An 18,481-nucleotide genomic window follows, 5' to 3' on the forward strand; every position below is an offset into this window, starting at 1 on the left:
TGAAGACGGGCACAAAGTAATGATTTAGCTTCTCTGCTATTTCATAATTCCCCATTATAAATTCTCCTATGTCTGCCTGCAATGGACACAGATTTGTTTTTGCTAAGCTTTTATTTTTACCTACAGAAAGAAGCTTTTGCAGTTACTGCCGTGGATGTGTTCTATTCCCTGAAAAGCAAAAGACAAACCTTATGGGTTAACCGCGGTTAAGAACTGCTCAAATAATATCTCACTGGAGGTGGCCTGTTGTTACCCTGTGGCTCAGTTTGTAGCATTCCTGTCTCTGAGCTGAAGGGTTGGTTTAAATTCCACTCCCAGACTTGTTGGCCACGGTAGGAGCATTCATGGCTTAAAGCAGGTTGCTAATGAGCCTGTAGGATCCTTCCACCATTCATCAAAAGAGAGAGAAAAGAGTATGTAAATACACAAAGCTCGAGGCTTCAACATGCACGTTGCCTCAGAAAGTTGGGCTGTTTGAGGAATACTTGGCTCAGTTGGCTGGATGGCTGCTCTGAATCAGATTGGTGCCAAGAGTACAAAGTGTGTTCCCCTTTCTGGCTGGGGTTGATTCATCCAAACAAGAAGCAGGAGTAGGCCATTCAGCCACTCCAGCTGCTCTGCCATTTAATTAGATCATAGCTGATCTCAAATCTGCAACGAATCTGCATCCTGCCTCCCCCCGAAGCGGGACCGGCTTCCTTCCTTGTGGTGTTGTGGGTCAGACCTGCCTTTGGGCAGAGAACTGAAGAAGGTGTGGAGGCAGCTTGTTAATTGGCCTCCTCCTGTAACAATTATACCAGCGGCACGACTGGAAGGCTTGGGGTGGGGACCTGGACCTTCTATTGAATTTGAGGTTCCAAATCCCCGGGAAAAATGAGCCCAAATGTGAAATGTGTGGCCCGCTGATGCAAAAATAAAGTCAAGCAACCCCGAATTAGCAATGATTTGGACACAACTTTATATTGAGGGCAATATCAAAGGCTTGAGAGATGGGAATAAGGCAGGCAGGGTTTATCGACATTTAAGTCATGTATCAGACAATTCAATGAGTCTGATTCTTCAGACCTGGGGCTAGGTCCTTCCTGAGTAGATGAATTGGCCAGATTTCACATCGAGCTGCGAGTGAGCTGAATTGACGTATACTGATGTGCTGATAAAGCAGGTGTTATAAATCAACCACAAGCTAGTAACGGATAAAAGAGTACGTGGGCAGGATGTGAAAGCCGACGGAACTGTCTCCACATGTTTCATTTTATGTGACCTTTCAGCTTGTCTCCAAGTGGTAGAAGTCAGATGTGAGCCAACATCCCTCCTCAACAGTAACAGCCTGAGACAAGGAAGTACAGAATGTTCTGTTTTCTTGTGACAGCTCTGTTTTATGGTTATCTGAAATTTCAGAGGTTCCAAGTGAGTTTGTCTTAAAGTATGCCACCTTCACCGACAACTATTTTTGGACATTGCAAACAGTGTGGCGGCTCCTGTGATCTTCCAGCCAATTACGTACACTGCCACCTTATGTGGCCAGTGCTAAACTGCCCAAACCTCCATGCACCCACCTCATGAAATAGCGAGTCTCACCTCTTTAGCGAGCTCACAAGTGACTTGCTCTGTTTCGTCCATCAGTGTCGTGCAAGTCCCCATGTGACTTCCTCCACTTGCAACATCCCAGGATAGCAGAGATCAAATTGACTGCACCTCATTTGTGCGATCGTGACCATGAATCGATATCTTACCACTTCACACCGCTCAACTCCATTGTGGATAAATGTCTTGAATTCTGCTAACTGTTGTCATGTGAGAGTGCCTTTAAGAACTGGGTGTTTATCAGTGATGTCAGAATGTGGGTGGAGCTGGGCTGTCTGTCAGCTTTTTACTTTTGTTTTAGGCTGTTTGCTGCAGGGTATGTTTTAGTTTCATTTTCAGTGTTGGAGCTGAAGCTAGACAAAGCAGGTGTACTGCTGTTCTCTCTGCCATGAAAAGACTACCTCTTGATCATTTGGTGAATTCAGAATTATATATGTTCTCAGTAGTGAATGTAAACCTAATGTGCTTCTGTTAAAATATGTTTATTTTGTCTTCTGGATGTTGTTTGGGAAGTTATTAGGTATTACTTAGTGTTGTATTCTTTGGGGGTTGAATTTGAATTGGTTGCTAAGATGTTCACTATGTTTTAAAAAGGTTTACTTGAGTTCATAGAATAAACATCGTTTTACTTCAAAAAATACTTTTCCATTTCTGCTGTACCACACCTGTAGAGTGGGCCGTGTGCTCCCCATACCACAATCTATTAAAAGTTGTGGGTCAGGTGAACTCCATGATACACTTTGGGGTTCTCGAAACCGTGGCCCATAATACTGTTTACTTGTCTCATGCACTGTACATGTATATTACATGTATATTGGTGAAAACAGTGAAGTAAACCATTTCTGTTTGAATTGCAGTTATAAATGCAGGACTACGACGCTACTTTCTACAAGCCAATGATAAGAATGATTTACTTGAGTGGATTGACGCCTTAAACAAGTCGTGCAAAATTACAGTAAGTTCTTTTTTCCCCAGTGTTCCTGCTCTTTTCAGTATCTTGGACCACATGTTGTTGTCATTCTGCTCATCACTCTACCCTATAGTTCGAGTTGTAGAGGACATGCATCCTTCTCTCACACTTTGCTTCAGACTATACCAACTCAGGTCAAACTCTAAAGCAGCCGTCTACTTGCCTTCAGAATATTTCAGAGGAACAGGAGAAGGCCATTCAGCCCCATTAGGGTGCTCCGCCATTCAATCAGATCGTCGCTGATCTGTTTCGTAATTCCATTTTATCTCCAATATTCCTTCATATCATGATTGAATTAAAAAATCTGGGGGAGATTTTCCGGCCATTCTCGGCAGCGGGATCTTGCTGACAGTGAACCACCACCGTGGGTTTCCCGGTGGCGAGGCGTGGAAACAATGGGAAATCCCATTGACAGCGATGGGTCCAGAAGAAACTGGCACCGGCCAACTGCGGGCTGCCTCCGACCACCGTCGGGGGGGTGCGCACAGAAGATCCCCTTCTCCATCTAAGCCAGTCCTGATAGTTCCAGCTGCCCGAGCATCAACAGCCAGATTGACACAGCAAGCATCCACAAATGCAAAGATTAAAAACAGAAAATGGTGAACATTGGCTTACAACAGGTCAAATAGTGTCTGGGGAGAGAACAGATAAATTCACCTTTTTGGGAGGGACTGAAGCTTCAGAAGAGGCCGAAGAGCATGTTTGTACAATCAGGAAGACATGGCAGGGGAAACAATACACTTACACATTGTAAACACACAGAGACAGCCCAAGATGTTCATGAGTGGGATGATGTGACTCGTTATCTCAGTATTTGATAAATGGCAGTGTATCAACTTCAGCCAGAGATACTCAGGTTAGAGGGCTGAACACATGAACAGGAATTGGTGCAATATATAAACAGGTACACAAGGCTCTGGGGAATAGTGAGTGGAGGAAAGACTAAGACATCTCAGTGAGCAACAGACATTAGACATTAATGATCAAGTGCATAATTACTGAGCATCAACCTCTGTAACACAGTTGCATTATGCAGCAAGATATGGGTAGAATTAGAGCTTTACTCCTCTTTGACGTTATGGCTCGGCTCTCAACCTTTTGTACTGAATGATCTTACTTCTGATTTCAAAATGACTTTTCCCTCTTTTATTTATTATCCCAACCCCACTTGTGTCCCCCACCCTTCCACCCTTCAGTTTCAAGCCTGCGGGGTTGGAGTTTGGATGCATTGAGGATGTAATGTGAGGTTCAGGGATGCTTCAGGCCCTGCACTTTGAAAGTATTGGGTGGGATCTGACAGCATGTCGATGGGATGGAAAAGGTTTAGGTGCTCAGATGGGTGTTGCACGGCTGAGAGAGGGAAGGGATATCCTCGTATTACTGTGTGAGGGAAGCATCTAAAAAAGGGGCACTGGGGCACTGAGGAGGCAGTACCGGCAAGTACACTAGCTGTTAAAACAGCAGTAGAAGTGAGAGCTCTAGAACAACATAGAACACACAGTGCAGGAGGCCATTAGGCCCACCAAGTCTGCACCAACCTACTTAAGCCCTCACTTCCACCCTATCCCCGTAACCCAATAACCCCATCTAACGTTTTTGGACACTAAGGGCAATTTAGCATGGCCAATCCACCTAACCTACACATCTTTGGACTATGGGAGGTAACCGGAGCACCCGGAGGAAACCCACGCAGACACAGGGAGAACGTGCAGACTCCGCACAGACAGTGACCCAGCGGGGAATCGAACCTAGCCACTTGTGTTACCGTGCTGCCCAAACTTGGTTATAAAACATAGCCTTTGGCCTATTATTGTTTGCGATTTTCAAGCTTTCACTTTTTGTCGAGCCAAAACATATATCACGTGCTGAAGTAGTTTGTAACTTGGTGAAATGTGTTTTTCTTTGTATAGAACCTGATTCTGAATGATCTTGGTTCCAATAAACCGAGGAGAAGATCAGCAGGTTCAGGAAGTGCAGGCCTTGCTTTTTGATCACCACCTCATTTTTTTGCATTCATGAATAGCCCTCACTTTGAATTGTGATCAGCTTGTGTTCAAAAAGAAATGAGGAATCTCGCATTTAATGACCCCCAGCCCCCAGAAAAACAATCATTGCCGCTGTTCTTCCTTTGTGAAAATTAAATGAGCACATAAAGCTGCTTAGGTTTGAAAATGATCCTCCAGTGGACAACTCAAAGTACCAGATGGATGGGACTGTGTTGCTCAGCTATCAAGGGGTAGCACAAGTTCCTGTGTGATTAAAAGGCCCTTCGCCCGACTGAAACTAAGCTGGTCATGCATCACTCCATTGCCAAATTTTCTTTGATTGTACACACATTTTAATTGTAGCAGGACAAAGAGAGGTGTGGGGAATTTCTGAAGCTTTATAGATACCTGGAACTGACAGGATGAACTGAACCCTGTTGCATGTTTTGTGGCTTTTGGCTGGTTTTTCGAGGATTTTGGGGGTGGGGCGGGGTGCCTGTGGTCACACATCTTATGGCGATCTTGTCTCATTTCCTTTCCTGGCACTGCGAAACCCCACATTTTTGCAACTCAGGATGTCCTTCACATGGTTGAGAATCCAATGGCTTGTACTTCTTGTGATAATTCTGTGCTCAAAAGAATAGTTTGTGCAAGCAGCAAAAAAAAAAAATAGTTCTGGGACATCTGACAATGTTGGCGAGGGAAGGACACTAATTTGCTTCAGAGTTGAGACATACGGTGGTACCGAAAAGAGATTCTTACGACAACAATGTTTGCATTTCCGATAGAATATCAATGAGTGATGAATTGTAAGGAAATCAAAGGTAGTTTTAAGGGAATTAAATTTGTATTCCCGTGATCCCCGCCCCGCCCGCAAACCGGAGAATTCGTCAACCGGCGTCGGAGCGGGAATCATGCCGCTCCCCGGCGATTCTCTGACCCGGCAGTGGGTCGGAGAATCCCGCCCATTGGGTTACAGGGATAGGGTGGAAGTGAGGGCTTAAGTGGGTCGGTGCAGACTCGATGGGCCGAATGGCCTCCTTCTGCACTGTATGTTCTATGTTCTATTGGCAAACATTAGAAATAAGGTATAGTTTTACGTGTGTTTAGTTTCATGTTTCTGTGCCTGGAAGGGTAAAGCCTAGAGTTAGATTCATGCTGGACAACAGTATTTATGTGAGGATGTTAGTTAAGTTCCAGCTCTGTTTCTGTTGCGGATAAAGAGGGCTACGGCATGAAGCATAAATAGGCCAACAGAGGTTTGTGGGTGTTGCTTAGCAAATGGGGACTTGTACAGTAGAGAAGCTTTTCAGTTTTAGTTCAGCTAATTTGATTGCAGTTGGAGACAAGACCTCGGGGAGTGAACATCTCTCAATTCTGCCGAAAGAAAGGCTGAGACAGGTTTGGAGCTGCAAAGTGGCAGGCTTCTTAAAGTACAAGATAATGTCCAGATAACCAGGAAATTGGGACAGAAAGAAGGTTTAAGCCGACTGGAGTTGAGTGAGCAGAGACACAGGTATTGTTCAGAACAATTCAAGGAAGAGTAAACCAAATGTTCTGAGTTAAAGAGACAATTGCAGTAACCAGACTTAAAGTGGGTCAGCAGTCTCCAAAGGTAAATCAAACGTCTGATGCTATTTTAATAGTGTCTGGGAATCGAGAGTTAAAACAACTGTGAGCTGTTTGCACAGCAGTCAAGACAAAGAAATCCGAAAGGAGTTGGTATACAATCCTGGACTGGATTTACTGTTAAAAGTGAAGCAGAAGCTTTGTTAAAAAGTGTAATTTGGAAAACCTAGTCTGGATTTCAGAATGCAAACCTCGGTGGGAAAGCATAATTTTGAGAGAAGATTTTAAAGTTTTTGGGAGTGTAATTTGGAAACTCTCATGAAACATTCACCTGGGATGATTCTGAGAAGACATCTACAAATATTCAGTTGGAGTTCAGAATGGAGAGTGTATTTGCCCAGTCGTCTTGTATACTTAAAAGGGACTTTGTTTTAATGACACCATTGGAGATTTAGAAGTACTTTGTAACCTGTGTTAATCTTAAAACCTGTGTATAATTGTTTAAAAAGAGGGAGGAGTAAGGGCGTGGTCCATCATAATCTAATTATTAAATGTTTAATAAATGTTTTGTCCTGTTGTAAAACTAATTTGCGATCCGGTGACTCTATTCCTTCACGTTTTATTAAAAAATAATTACGGTCTATTGAGCCAGGGTTCCATTCTGAGATTTCCCCGGCTAGTTATAACATCATCTGGGATCGTAACAATCTACTCCCCGTTCTGTAGCTGGCAGAAAGAATTCCAGACTAAATGTGACATTAGATGATGTATACATTGCAGCAGTTTTGGCTTCTTGACATTCGATTTGTAATTTTACGTTGACAGGTGCCAAAGGGCAATGCGAATGACCCACAACCCAGTGCTGAACTAAAAAGACCTACAACAGAAGGCCAGAAGCAGCAGATACCATACAAGACTGAAATAATTGGAGGGGTTGTCGTCCAAACACCCATCACTCAGGTGAGAACGGTCTCCCCACCAAATTTATTTATCCCTTCATCGTGAAATTCTGCGAGACGTTCTTTTAAAAACGTTGTGGGGATGAGCCCCACGCAGACACGGGGAGAATGTGCAAACTCCACAGGAACACTGCTGGTCAGTCTTATTGAGATTTATTTATTGGACTTGAACATTGTTGTCAGTGTGGCATTGATAGTCTTTAACATAGAAAAATGTTCCAAGGCATTTCACTGTGTGAGCCAAAGGAGGAGAGATCAAAAATGGTACCCAAAGCTTTGTCTGAGAGATGAGTTTTAAGGAGGGTCTTTCCGGAGGAGAGGAAGGTGGAGAGGCAGAAGAGGTTCGAGAGAGAAACCCATAAAGTGAGGCTTCAGGTAAGCATCAAATGTGGGGGAAGGCGGAGGGGATGAAGTTGAAGAGGTCCAAGAAGTGAAAAGGGAAATATCTTGGAGTGGGATGTAGGACTTACGGAGGCGATAGAGACTGCAAGGCCATGGTGGGATTCACATTTTCACAAGGGAGGTACAGCTTAGCCATGTGCAGTGCATCCTCCATTCTCTTCTAGCATTATGGTTGAAGGTCAGCCTAATAAATGAACAAGCCCCACTGTAATAGAGTCGAATTTTTCCATTTCCTACAGCATCTCTAAATGCGATTGCCATTTTACTGCCAAACTGAGTGGTTTTGCATTTTCACCAACACTTGGGGACAATTGTAGTGTTTTTAAAGAAGACATCTTGAGCTCACATGTCTCCAATAAAAACTTTCCTTAAACTGCCATGAAGAGTACACACAGTCCTCACAATTAGGAATTGTGTGCTTCAGCAGTGTCTTGGGTTTGGTTACTGATCTAGCAGATCTGTGTGTGGTGATAAGAGAATGTAAAATGTATGCCTGAGATCTGTAACTGAAGTTTATGCAAAACCTACCAAAATATCTATCAACTTTTAATTTCCACAAAACACTTGCAAATGTTGTGTCTCCGAAGAGCTCATGTTCAAGTAATTGCACAAGTTGGCCATTTTGCCAGTGGTATGTGGAAGAAAATGTTCCTTTCATGCAAGTATTCTTTTAACTAGCTTGTACAGTTCCATTTCTTCAACAAAAAAGGTGATGCAACATTGACTGGTGCAGTTCATACTTTGAAATGCTGACACCAAGTTCCATTCCCTATCACCCAAGTGCCGATATGCCTGGTCCACGTTTGTGGAGACCAGTGCTAACCGGTGCTCCCTCGGGGTCTCCGGATTGGATCCTGCAGCTTAGATAACTCCAGCGAGTGCATAGGGGCTGGTTTAGCACAGTGGGCTAAACAGCTGGCTTGTAATGCAGAACAAGGCCAGCAGCGCGGGTTCAATTCCCGTACCAGCCTCCCCGAACAGGTGCCGGAATGTGGCAACTAGGGGCTTTTCACAGTAACTTCATTGAAGCCTACTTGTGACAATAAGCTATTATTATTATTATACTCTCTCCCCACCTGTCTCGCTGGAGGATAAACTTGGGCATAGCGGGTGTGAGCGAGCACAGCCACAGGAGTCATGTGCGTGCTCAGACGCCTCATCCCCATTTGAGGAAAGGGCCCTTGAGCTGGCCGAAGAGTAGCAAGACCAGGGCCTGCACAGAGGGCTAAGTGGAGATGCAGACAAAAGTGAAAACCCTGGAGTCATGCAGCCATAGTTCAAGCCTCATGTGAGTAAACGTTCTCCCATCAGTCTGCCCCTGTGATGCACTAATTCTTTGCAGATCAAGGAGTCGACCTGCTTGGACCATCCTCATGCCTTCTGGACATCAAAGATCTGAGCAGCTCCGAAGCAGACAACTTAGAGATACACACTGAGGAGAGTCATTGCTGTCACCCGCACCCTTCACCAGCACAGCTATTCACACCTTGGATGGATTAATGAGTAAGCAGGTTCCTGGGGCACTGACTGGTGAGCAGCTCATACTTGATGATTCACAGCAGGCCGAGGAAGGGGCATCTCAGGGATCCAGCATTCGGAGGGATGTCAGAACTCAGGACCCTGCTAAACCCCAAGCCGATGACATGACCCTGGGTACAGTTGTTCCAGAGCTGCTGGCACTGCAAAGGCAGAGTCACGAGCATCAGGAGGGATGTGCACAGTAAAAAGTCTTACAACGCCAGGTTAAAGTCCAACATGTTTGTTTCAAATACTAGCTTTCGCAGCAGTGCTCCTTCCAGATCAGGAGGGATAACAGCAGCCCATCTCAGATTGCAAGGCCTCTCTTATGCAGTTGTGCGTGTTGAGTGGGATATGCTGCTCAGGCCCCCCCGTGCTGCCCTGAAATGAGCCACTGGCGTAGAAGTTCAGAGAGACGGTAACGTTCAGGGCCACAAGAAATGGGTGACCTCTCAGTTCATGTGGTGCCAGCTCTTGCATAACCTGGCAAAGATGGTCCACCGTCCCTAGGGACAGATACAGTCTTTGCTGGCACTGGACCTCTGACACTAGAGCTAGGATGTTCGATATCAGAAGACCTTTTGGAGGTAGTGCCTCCTATGGGGCTCTATCATCTGTATTTCTGCTCCCAGAGGAACAATTGGCCAGACTCTCCTTCCTCTGCAGGGCGCTGGTCCTGGCCACGTGCAGCGACACGTAAATGCCTTTGCAGCTGGTCGATCACAATCAAAAAAATAGCCAGCTTGACAGGCGCCATGATTTCTCAGAATTATAAACTGAAGGGAACATCAAAGTGAGCAATGAGTGTTCCTGACAGTGCCCTGACCCTCAGTCCTCTACACTTCAGGGACATCCACCCCCTCATAACAAGGCTAAACCAGAGACTGGTCTGCAGCATGGGTAAGGTGCTTCTGAAAAGAATCAAAAATAGGCCGAAGAGATGGATTGGCGTGGTAAGAAATGGGAGATGCATCTCAATGATGCGGCCTTTGTTGTCTGTACCATCACTTGATATTGATTCAGAAATGAACACACCAGGTCTGTGGGTGATATGAAACTGGAAGGAACTGCAAACAGTTTGGAATAGGTAAAATCACAAAACTTCTTCCTTCCCTTCTTTAAAGATCCTCCTCAAGCCTCCCTTTTTGACCAACTATGCAGCACCCCTTCCAGTACATTCATTTTTGTCAGATTACACCCTATATATTAAAGGCTCCATATATTGGAGTGTGGCTGCAGAAGATGTGGAGGTGAATGACTAGACAGGGTTCATGCAAGGTTTTTATGCATAGATTTGAGGCCTCTGGGATAGCTATTCCATCTGAGGAGTGACAATAATGAGAGGCTGGCTTACGATTTAGTGGGAATAATGACATTAAAGGTGGCAGTGAGGCAGGGATGCACAGAGATAGCAAAGGCATAAACCTCTCTAACGGTGGAGGAGCAGAGTCAGGCGAGGTAGGATTAGGAAAGAAAACTAGTTGGGGAACTGAGCCACAATTCCTTCCAAGGGCAAAAGGTGAAAGCAAAGGTGTTGGCCTGTTGGAGAGAAATCTATAAGAAAAGAAATAACAGTGGTCTTAGAGAGCTCTAGTGTCGACGGAGATCTTCCCCTTGTGTGCTCATGAGATATATATGACTTGAGGAATCTCCGTGGAGCGAAAAGCAGAGAAGAGGTGAGTTTGAGATCACCAATCATGAGAATTTCCTCAGTGTAGAGGCAGAGGCCACACAGAACAGGGACATTTCAGTGAGAGAGCGGGGAAGGCGGGGGGGGGGGGGGGGGGGGGGGGGGGGGGGGGGGGGGGGGGGGGGGGGGGGGGGGGGGGGGGGGGGGGGGGGGGGGGGGGGGGGGGGTGGGGGGGGGGGTGGGGGGGTGGGGGGGGGGGTGGGGGGGGGTAGAACGTGGTTAGTTTAGTCAGTTCATTGATGTATCATGGGAAGTCTCAGTTTTCTGGATGTTGGGTAGCCCGGGTGGAATTCCCCTCAAGTTTTCCTTGAATTTGGCTCCGCAGGTTTTTTCCCCCTCCTGCTGCTGAGGTTAATAAGCCATGAGAAGTGAGTGCGGGTGAACATTGGTAAGTCTGATAAGCGGGGGATTTCAAATGATTTTATATTCGTGACCACCATTCGTTGAGAATCCTGCACCCTTTTCTGGAGGGAGAGGCAACCAGTCTGGCCCTTCAACACCACCCCTTTCTCAAAACAACTTTGTCCATATAACGACTACTAGGAAAAAGTGATCAGTACTTTCCCCACAGATACTAAAATACACCATACAAGTCAAATAAAAACTGAAGTGCAAATTTCACATGTAACTTCCACAGCAGGCAGACATTCAGTGAGGACCTGCAAACTTTTTATTTTAGTGCTCAAACTACTGATGTGGTTGAACTCAGGTTGGCATCATATGACGGGGTTAGTTGATAGGGTGGTTGGCCGTTGCTGGTTAACTTCTGGTTCAGTTATCTCATCAGCCAAGTCAGTCACTTGTGGCCACCACAGCACTGAAATTACTAATTTAGAAATTACATTTACATTAAACCCACATCTGCGCTGCTCTTCCTCATTTAAAAAAAAATCTTTAACCGTTTGAGCACCAGACTACATTCGACAGTTTTCGAAGCACACGTCCCACATGAATCTCCCACAAGATGTCTGCAAAGATTTACTGATCGCCTCCCGTCCTGCTGCATTCTGCAATGAACTGGCACACTTCCCAGCCAACAGAATATTTCCCAATTACTTAGTATTACTGGAATTCGCAAATATATTTACTTTGATGCAATGATTCTGCAGACTTTTAGTAGTTATTGATCTTTCACTGTCAAAATGTCCAAGCGCATAGGCGGCTTCATTGGTTTTCTTAAGTTTTCAGCTCACACACATTACGAATGCAACAAAATAAAGCTCCCCAAGTGCCAAGAATAACTAAATTACTGTGACAATAAATCTAAGCTGCAGAAATATGCACCTAAAATGTAATTTAAATAGTAATTTGAAAATGTTATAGTTTTGGCCCACCTCCCTCCTGATTATCTCGTTACGAATCCTGCCAATTTTCATGGAATCATACGGCACAAAAAAGAGGCTATTTGGCCCATCAAGCCTGTGCTGGCTCTTTGAAGGAGTTGCCTAATTAGTCTCAGTCCCATGCTCTTTTCCCACAGTGCTGCAGTTTTTACCCCCCCTTTTCAAGTAGTTATCCAATTCCCTTTTGAGAACTACCACTGAGTTCCTCTTGAATTATTGCGGAACAACTCACGTGTTAAAGAAAAATCTCCTTATTTCCCTTCTGGTTCTTTTCCCATTTATTACGGTTGGCTTTAACTTTTCCCGTCTAACATTGCATTCAAGTTTGAAAACATTTGAAAAGTTTGATTTTTTTCTAAGTTCACTATACTGTTCATTTGGAAGCTGGCACCATTACCCAGAAGAAATAGTTGTCATGCTGAAAACTGTTGCAGTGTTTGCTTTGTCAACTAATTAGCAAGTCTAGAGATTGACAAACAGAAAGTAAACTCTTATGCAAGTAAAGGTTAATCTTTAGAATAATGCAATCAGTAAAATGGGACTCGTTGCACTTTGGAACTCAAAGCACATTCCAAGAGCTCACGTTGTGAAATTGTGGCCCTATTTAATCGATAGAGTAATTATTACTGTTTGGGTGTCAATTCCCTGAGCTGACACGCGAGAGTGAAAACCGTCTTTTGATACTCTGTGAATAAAATGTTGAAATGAATTTGCATTTATGTAGCCCCTTTCAAATCTTCACGGCATCCCAAAAGGATTTTAAAGTCAAAAGTTAATTCGTTTCGGACAATGCTCGGCCCAACTAGTTCTGTGCTGTACTGTTCTTTGCACTGTGAAACGTCGCGAATGGCCAGTTAATTAGTTTTTGCTGTTGGCTGAGGGATAAGTGCTGACATCGGGTACGCTCACACTGGTGTGCAGCCGGAGAGAGTTTTTACTGCCGCCTTCCTGAAACACGTGGCCTACACTGCTGCTTGGCTACATTCACTGCTGCTTCACAGGATCTTTTGCATTCACCTGACAGGGCAGGCTTAAAGTCTTGTGCAAAAGACAGCACCTCTAGCGATGCAGCATTCCCTCAGCATTTCATGCTCAAGTGTCTGGAGTGGGACCTGAGCCCATGACCTCAACTTCACACATGAGTGATATTGCTGAGCCAGGGCTGACAATGGAATGACGCGTGACGGCTTAGAGCTACATACAGAACTGTAGAAGTCATCATGATTTTACATGTTGCCTGAATATACTGGATACAATACATTGAGTAACAGGTATCTGCAAGACAAACATTTCATGAAAGGATTTAGGTTATAAAGTATCACCTAATCTTTGAAAGCACACAAACTTTAAATTACCTTTGTTAAATACAAAATATATGTATTCTGAACTTCCTGTGATGATTTCAACTTGTGACATTGAATCACCCTAACGAGGAGAATCCCAGAATCACTAGTCTGTGACGGGTGAGGTGATAGCTCCTGTTGCGCTGCCCGAGGATCTGGAGGAATGCCAGCTCGGATTCCCACTTATTAACTCCTGCTGGAAAGTGCTTGTGTGTAGGCAATGTATAAAATCAGGTTTAGGCTTCGATGTGGTATGCTTTACATGGAAATATATTTACGACCCAGACGGAGGCTATTCGGCCCTTCATGTCTCTGCCAGCCAAATGAAAGCTTTCCGGCCTAATCCCACTTTACAGCTCTTTGTTGATAACCTTACAGATTACTGTGTTTCAAGTGCATAACCAAGTTCTTTAGAAATTAGAGTTTCTGCCTCCAGCACCTTTTCAGGGAGTGACATCCACACCCCCACCATTCTCTGGATGAACAAGTTTCTTCCCAACTCCATTTTTACCCTCCCATCAATTTTTAAAATCTGTTGAACCCTCTCCGTTTACAGAAAAGGATCTTTCTCTATCTCGGCCCCTCATAATGCACACTTCAAACAGATCTCCTCCGCCCACCAGCCCCTTCTGTTCCAAAGAAAACAATCCCACCTAGCCTGTCCAACCTTTCCTCAGAGTCCAAAGTTTCCCGTTCTGGCAACATCATTGTAAATCTCCTTCATCCTCTCTCCAGTGTGAACATATCCTCCATGTGTTGCAGTGGCCCAGAACTGAATGCAGAACTCTAGTTATGGGCTAACTAGTGTTTTGTGCAGGACTGTCTTGTGACGCAGTCATCGTGTCCCTACCTCTAAGGCAGCAACTCCAGGTTTGAGTCTTACTTGAGCACTTATTGGCCAAGGAAGGTGAATTCATAACATTCATTGTCAGGCAGGTGGTAAGGGCTCCTAGTCAGCCAGAACCTGCAGAGGGCACTGACAAACCACTTCAGTACCTCATCAAGCATAACCATGGTCAGCCAGCAATGTGGCGCAGTGGGTTAGCCCCGCTGCCTCACGGTGCCAAGGTCCCAGGTTCGATTCTGGGTCACTGTTCCTGTGGAGTTTGCACATTCTCCCCATGTTTGCGTGGGTTTCGCCCACAACCCAAAGATGTGGGCTGGTTATCAGGGGCTGGTTTAGCACACTGGGCTAAAAAGCTGGCTTTGAAAGCAGACCAAGGCAGGCCAGCAGCACGGTTCAATTCCCGTACCAGCCTCCCCGAACAGGCGCCAGAATGTGGTGATTATGGGCTTTTCACAGTAACTTCATTGAAGCCTACTTGTGACAATAAGTGATTTTCATTTTATTTTTCATTTCATTGTCATGTGCAGGGTAGGTGGATTGGCCACGCTAAATTGCCCCTTAATTGGAAAAAATTAATTGGGTACTCTAAATTTATAAAAAAAAGCGTAACCATGGTCCATGGTCTAATGACATGGTGCCTTCTTGGTTTTCCACTCGATGGCTTCGGCAATAATTGAATAAGTGTCTAGCAACCAGAGGCAAGGGTCCCAATGCAACACGGTGTGGTATCAGAGGGTTACTGCCTTTTGGGTAACTGAACACAAGCGAGAGCTCCTACTTTCATAGGAAGCAAAGAAAATTCTTGACACAGCTCAACAATCATCAAACATCATCACTTCTAAAATTAAAACTTAGACTGTCATTTTTTATCATCAGTCAACAAGTGTTTATTTTTACAGCTGAACTTGTTTTAAAAATTGAATCGTTTCAATCAAGCGGGCTGTGCAGAACATAGTGGAAAGTTTCTGCTTCATCAATCACTTTCAAGCCAACTGAGAATTATCTTTGCCTTATTTGGCCAATCACATCAGTGCAGTTGCTTAACTCAATTCCGATCTGAATAAAAACCACTTCAGTTTTCAAACACTGGGAACTATTCTTAAAGGAGCACAAATGTTACTTTAGGTGTTTTGTTTCTTCACTTTTTTTGTCATGTTCTTTCGGGCAGAATTCTGCTCTGCACAGAATGCAGTCAGTGCTCAATCACAGCAGGAAAGCACGTTTGATGGCAGCACAGGCCAGGGAATTAGTGCTGCAAAGTTACAGCCTGACCTCTGACCCACATTCCCTTCAAACCCGGTTCCCATATTGGGAACGTAGACATAGACATAGAACAGTACAGCACAGAACAGGCCCTTCGGCCCTCAATGTTGTGCAGAGCAATGATCACCCTACTCAAACCCATGTATCCACCCTATACCCGTAACCCAACAACCCCCCCTTAACCTTACTTTAATTAGGACACTACGGGCAATTTAGCATGGCCAATCCACCTAACCCGCACATCTTTGGACTGTGGGAGGAAACCGGAGCACCCGGAGGAAACCCATGCACACAGGGGGAGGACGTGCAGACTCCACACAGACAGTGACCCAGCCGGGAATCGAACCTGGGACCCTGGAGCTGTGAAGCATTTATGCTAACCACCATGCTACCCTGCTGCCCCGTAGGATTGGTGAATTTACACTCTTGTCCTGTGAGGAATGGTGCACTGATCTGGGGTGCTGGTACCCACAGGATTGTTGAAGGGGAAATGGTGGGAGTGGTAATGTCACTGGGCTGGTGGGAGTGGTCCCTGGACTCGTCACTGGACCCGTAATCCCGAAGCCCGGGCTAATGCTCTGGGAATATGGATTCAAATCTCACCACGGCAGCCAGATTGATAAATCTGGAATTGAAAGCTAGTCTCAGTAATGGTGCCATGAAACTATTAATAATAATAATCTTTATTGTTGTCACAAACCCACACAGACATGGGGAGAACGTGCAGACTCCGCACAGACAGTGACCTAAATAGGGAATCGAACCTGGGACCCTGGCGCTGTGAAGCAACAGTGCTAACCACTGCTACCGTGTGCTGCCCATCTGGCTCACTAATCTGCCATCCTTATCTGGTCTGACCTTCATGTGACTCCAGATCCACAGCAATGTGGTTGACTCTGAAATGGCCTAGTAAGCCTCTCAGTTCAAGGGCAATTAGGGAAGGCAACAAATGCTGGCTTTCCAGCGACACCCACATCCATGAAAAATTAAGTAAATATGTACATCGGCCCCAAACTGACTAAAAGTAGTGGCAAAGCTAATAGCAACCGCTGTTATTTATGCACAAGTTCTGTTGATAGGCAGGTGGGTATGTAATGTAGATAATGCTGAAGTTGCTATGCTCTGATCTTCCATCAGCTTCTCAAACAGCATCTTATTGCCTGGTTCACTTTGAACATCATGAAGTCTCTATGCTTGGGTAAATGTAGACGCATCTCACCAGAGAATATAAATTCTTGTCCATTGTGCTCTTTTGAGTACGTGGTCAGTGTGAATTATTGTCAAACAACTTCTCTGGCACTGAATGCTAACGATTACCAGTGAGAGTCTCATTCTTGCAGATTTTAATCGTTTGAGGAGATTTGAAAAATGATGGCTGGGATTTCCTGGCCCCACCATGGCTGACGCACCTTGGGGGATGTGGCGGAGCCAGCCAAAAGTCCACTGGGTTTTGGCAGGACCGGACCAAACCGGAGGCTTGAAATTCAAAACATTTATCAATAAATTATCTTTCCCTTTTGCCTCCTCTCTCAATCCAATATTTCTCTCCCTCTCTTTGTTTCGCCTTCTGTACATGATTTGACAATGAATTTATGCACGCTAATTTATATCTTCTCCACAATCTGTTAACTTCACTCCCCTTCAAACTGACTGTTTAAGAGGCTATGCAGTAGCTTGTTCTGTTCACTCAGGTGTCAAATGCCCAGTTTCACTCATTGTGACATGATCAGCTTGCACTTTAGAACATAGAACATTACAGCGCAGTACAGGCCCGTCAGCCCTCGATGTTGCGCCGATCTGTGAAACCAATCTAAAGTCCATCTACACTATTCCATTATCATCCATATGTTTGTTTATCCAATGACCATTTAAATGCCCTTAATGTTGGCGAGTCCACTACTGTTGCAGGCAGGGCATTCCACACCCTTACTACTCTCTGAGTAAAGAACCTATCTCTGACATCTGCCCTATATCTATCTCACCTCAACTTAAAGCTATGTCCCCTTGTGCTAGCCGTCACCATCCAAGGAAATGTGCAATGTGCCACACACAAATTTTAAAAACCTGAAGATGCAAGGGCAAGCACAGGCACTGTTAGATACCCTACCATTAAAATTATTTGGCAGTACTTATTTTGTGATCGGACACTCGCAGTGAGGGATTGGAGCATGGGAGGTCTCGGTTGCAGCTTTGTCCATGGAAGGTAAAGTGCAGAATATGTTTATTTTTCCACACACTCCCACTTTATGCTCTTCCGCTGGTTGCTGCCAGCTGTTGCCTCTCTCGTGTATGCACCTAGGCCAGTAGAGCAGACAGGACACAGAAAAGAGCATTGGTAACTTGCCTTCATCTTGCATTTCAACGTCCAAAACGTGCTGGAGTCATGCGATAAGGACCAGAGGTGGAAACTCCCTGCTTTAACGCCCCCCCCCCCCACCCCCTTTCTCCTGCCACCAGGAAACCTGCAGCTCTGTTATTGTCCCTACTCAGCTGAGCAGAGGGACTATCTGGGGCTAAGCAGCCTGCTTGATTGACTCTGCACCTAACACCGTATTGCTCCCATCCTCCACTACTGGCACACCTTGGCTACAGTGTCTATCATCTACAGGATGCACTGCACAACTCATCTAGGGTTATTCAGCAGTATCTCCCAAAGCCTCACTGCCTAGGACAAGGTCAACAGGCACATGGAAACCATTTTCAAATTCTCCTCCAAGTGTTATACCTTCCAGACTTGAATCTATGACGCCATTGCTTATTGTCACTGGGTCAAAATCCTGGGACTCCCTTCCTCGCAGCACAGTGGGTGTACCCACACAAAATGAATTGCAGCGATTCAAGAAGACGGCTCACCACCTCATTCTCAAGGGCAATGAGGGATGGGCAATAAATGCTGGACTAGCCAACGATGCCTGTGAATGAATAAATAAAAAAGACAAATTGGAAAATCAAACCTCGGACTCTCTGGTCTACATAGCTTATGAACACAGTACATGGTCGGGAAGCAT

General features: G+C 45.1%; 1 protein-coding gene and 1 long non-coding RNA gene across 2 annotated transcripts in view; one reads left to right on the top strand and one right to left on the bottom strand.

Annotated features, from left to right (window-relative positions):
* Positions 1–18,481, top strand: part of LOC119957494 (pleckstrin homology domain-containing family A member 2-like) — a 141,804-nt gene that overhangs the window by 97,207 nt on the left and 26,116 nt on the right. The window contains exons 5-6 of the mRNA XM_038785598.1: positions 2,442–2,539; positions 6,934–7,068. Coding sequence (XP_038641526.1) covers positions 2,442–2,539; positions 6,934–7,068 — 233 coding nt within the window. The remainder of the gene's footprint in view (positions 1–2,441; positions 2,540–6,933; positions 7,069–18,481) is intronic.
* LOC119957495 overlaps positions 1–18,481 on the bottom strand; it is a 195,886-nt gene that overhangs the window by 69,363 nt on the left and 108,042 nt on the right. The window lies entirely within an intron of this gene.

The sequence above is a fragment of the Scyliorhinus canicula genome, chromosome 26, assembly GCF_902713615.1.
Source record: "Scyliorhinus canicula chromosome 26, sScyCan1.1, whole genome shotgun sequence".
In the NCBI taxonomy this organism is placed as follows: Eukaryota; Metazoa; Chordata; class Chondrichthyes; order Carcharhiniformes; family Scyliorhinidae; genus Scyliorhinus; species Scyliorhinus canicula.